The following is a 1592-nucleotide window of genomic DNA, read 5'->3' on the forward strand; positions in this document are numbered from 1 at the left end:
AACGCAGCGTTACCTGAATAAGATGAATTGAATGAAATAAGATTTCTCTAAGTTTGAACATTGTGTGTGTGTGTTTGTGTGTACCTGCTGTGTGTGTGTGTGCAGCAGCTCCACGCTGTGGTTCAGAGCTCTCAGCTGTTCGGAGGTCGACTTCAGCTGTTCGGCTGTCAGCTGATCGGACTCACACATGGACCTGCTGAGCTGCCGTAGTTTCCTGTTCAGACGTCCGAGGCTCCTCTGGTGACCGTCGCTCTGTGAACGCAGCTGGAGCACATGACCGACAGTCAGTCCCAGCATGCACTGCTGCTCACAGCGACTGTGCTGCTGACTGTAACAGTTTATTACTCACTGACAGTTTAATAATAATCAGTATTTGCCCTCTGTTTGCTGCCTACAGCTCTTACTGTAACTGTAACTGTGTTACAAGCTGATTAAGGAACATCTAAACGAGCTGCTTGCGGATACTTTGGTGTGATTAAAAAAGATAAAAAAGACATATATAGAGATATAGTTACATCTTAACTTAGCTAATGTTAGTATAATACTAGCTCACTAACGATAGATTAACTAATGAGTTGGAGTGCTTTCACTCTGTAGCAAAACACAGGAAAGGAGGAAGTTGCCCGATGCTAGCTCTGTTCTGCTCAGAAAGGCGCGGGGCTTAGAAAGGGTCAGTTGCTGAACGTCCTCTGACCTGCTGTAGCAGAGTGTCTCTCTCCTGCTGGACGTCCTGAAGCTGCAGACGGCTCTGCTCCAGCTCCGCCTCCTGCACAGTGAGTACAAAGATAATCACTTCTGAATAAATAAGGAATTTAAACTTAGTCTGTTGACAGCATGCTGCACTGCTGAACTAGACTCAGCTGATACTGACCAGTTTGTGCTGAATGAGTCTGTTTCTGCTCTGGGAAGTCTGCAGACTGACTCTCAGTTTCTCCTGCTCCTCCTTCAGCCTCCAGTCCGAGTCCTGCTCCGCGCCATAGATCACCTCGGCTTTCAGCTGGGCTGCCTGGGCCTGGTCCTGGGACACCTGGGCTTCCAGCTGGGCTATGTATTCTTGATCCTGGTCTAGCTGGCCCTGCAGTCTAGCTATCTGTTCCTGGCTGTGGTTATGGTCTTGTTGCAGTTGCTCCCTGCTGATCCTGGTCTGCTGGATCGCCCTGTACAGCTGATCCACACTCCTGGACAACATGTCCTGAGGACTTTAGGGGGACAGGACAGTCAGCGTTAAAACCAGGGTGCGAACTACAGAGGAGCCCAGGAGAGCTGGGCTCCTCTTAATGAGACATGAACCTAATGAAGCTAATGTATCTACAAACAACTACACATCCTACAGGCAGCGTGAGACTGCACACAGTTTCGGTGGACTACTGAAACTGAGAGAGTTGTTAAGGCGATGGATTGCTGATACATTGTGTGGGTTCGAATCCCACCCTCCTTGGTGACCAGTTCTTATTGTGCACAAAAGCATCACCAATGCATCCTCAATAATCTAATTACACTTCAAAGACAGAATATCAGGATCCAGCTGTGAAATGGTCCCTCTCAGAAACTCAAACAATGATAACTACTCTTTTCCTACACTGTGGTCGGAC

The 1592-nt window shown here is 48.1% G+C and overlaps 1 protein-coding gene across 1 annotated transcript in view; it reads right to left on the minus strand.

The window, feature by feature from the left end:
• cntrl (centriolin) overlaps positions 1–1592 on the minus strand; it is a gene marked incomplete at its 5' end in the record, with an annotated part of 184646 nt that overhangs the window by 10983 nt on the left and 172071 nt on the right. The window contains 3 exon segments of the mRNA XM_035659130.1: positions 85–264; positions 695–766; positions 872–1199. Of these exon segments, the coding sequence (XP_035515023.1) occupies positions 85–264; positions 695–766; positions 872–1199 (580 nt within the window).

Source organism: Morone saxatilis, unplaced genomic scaffold, assembly GCF_004916995.1.
Source record: "Morone saxatilis isolate NCDOM2014 unplaced genomic scaffold, NCSU_SB_2.0 Contig16, whole genome shotgun sequence".
Classification (NCBI taxonomy): Eukaryota; Metazoa; Chordata; class Actinopteri; family Moronidae; genus Morone; species Morone saxatilis.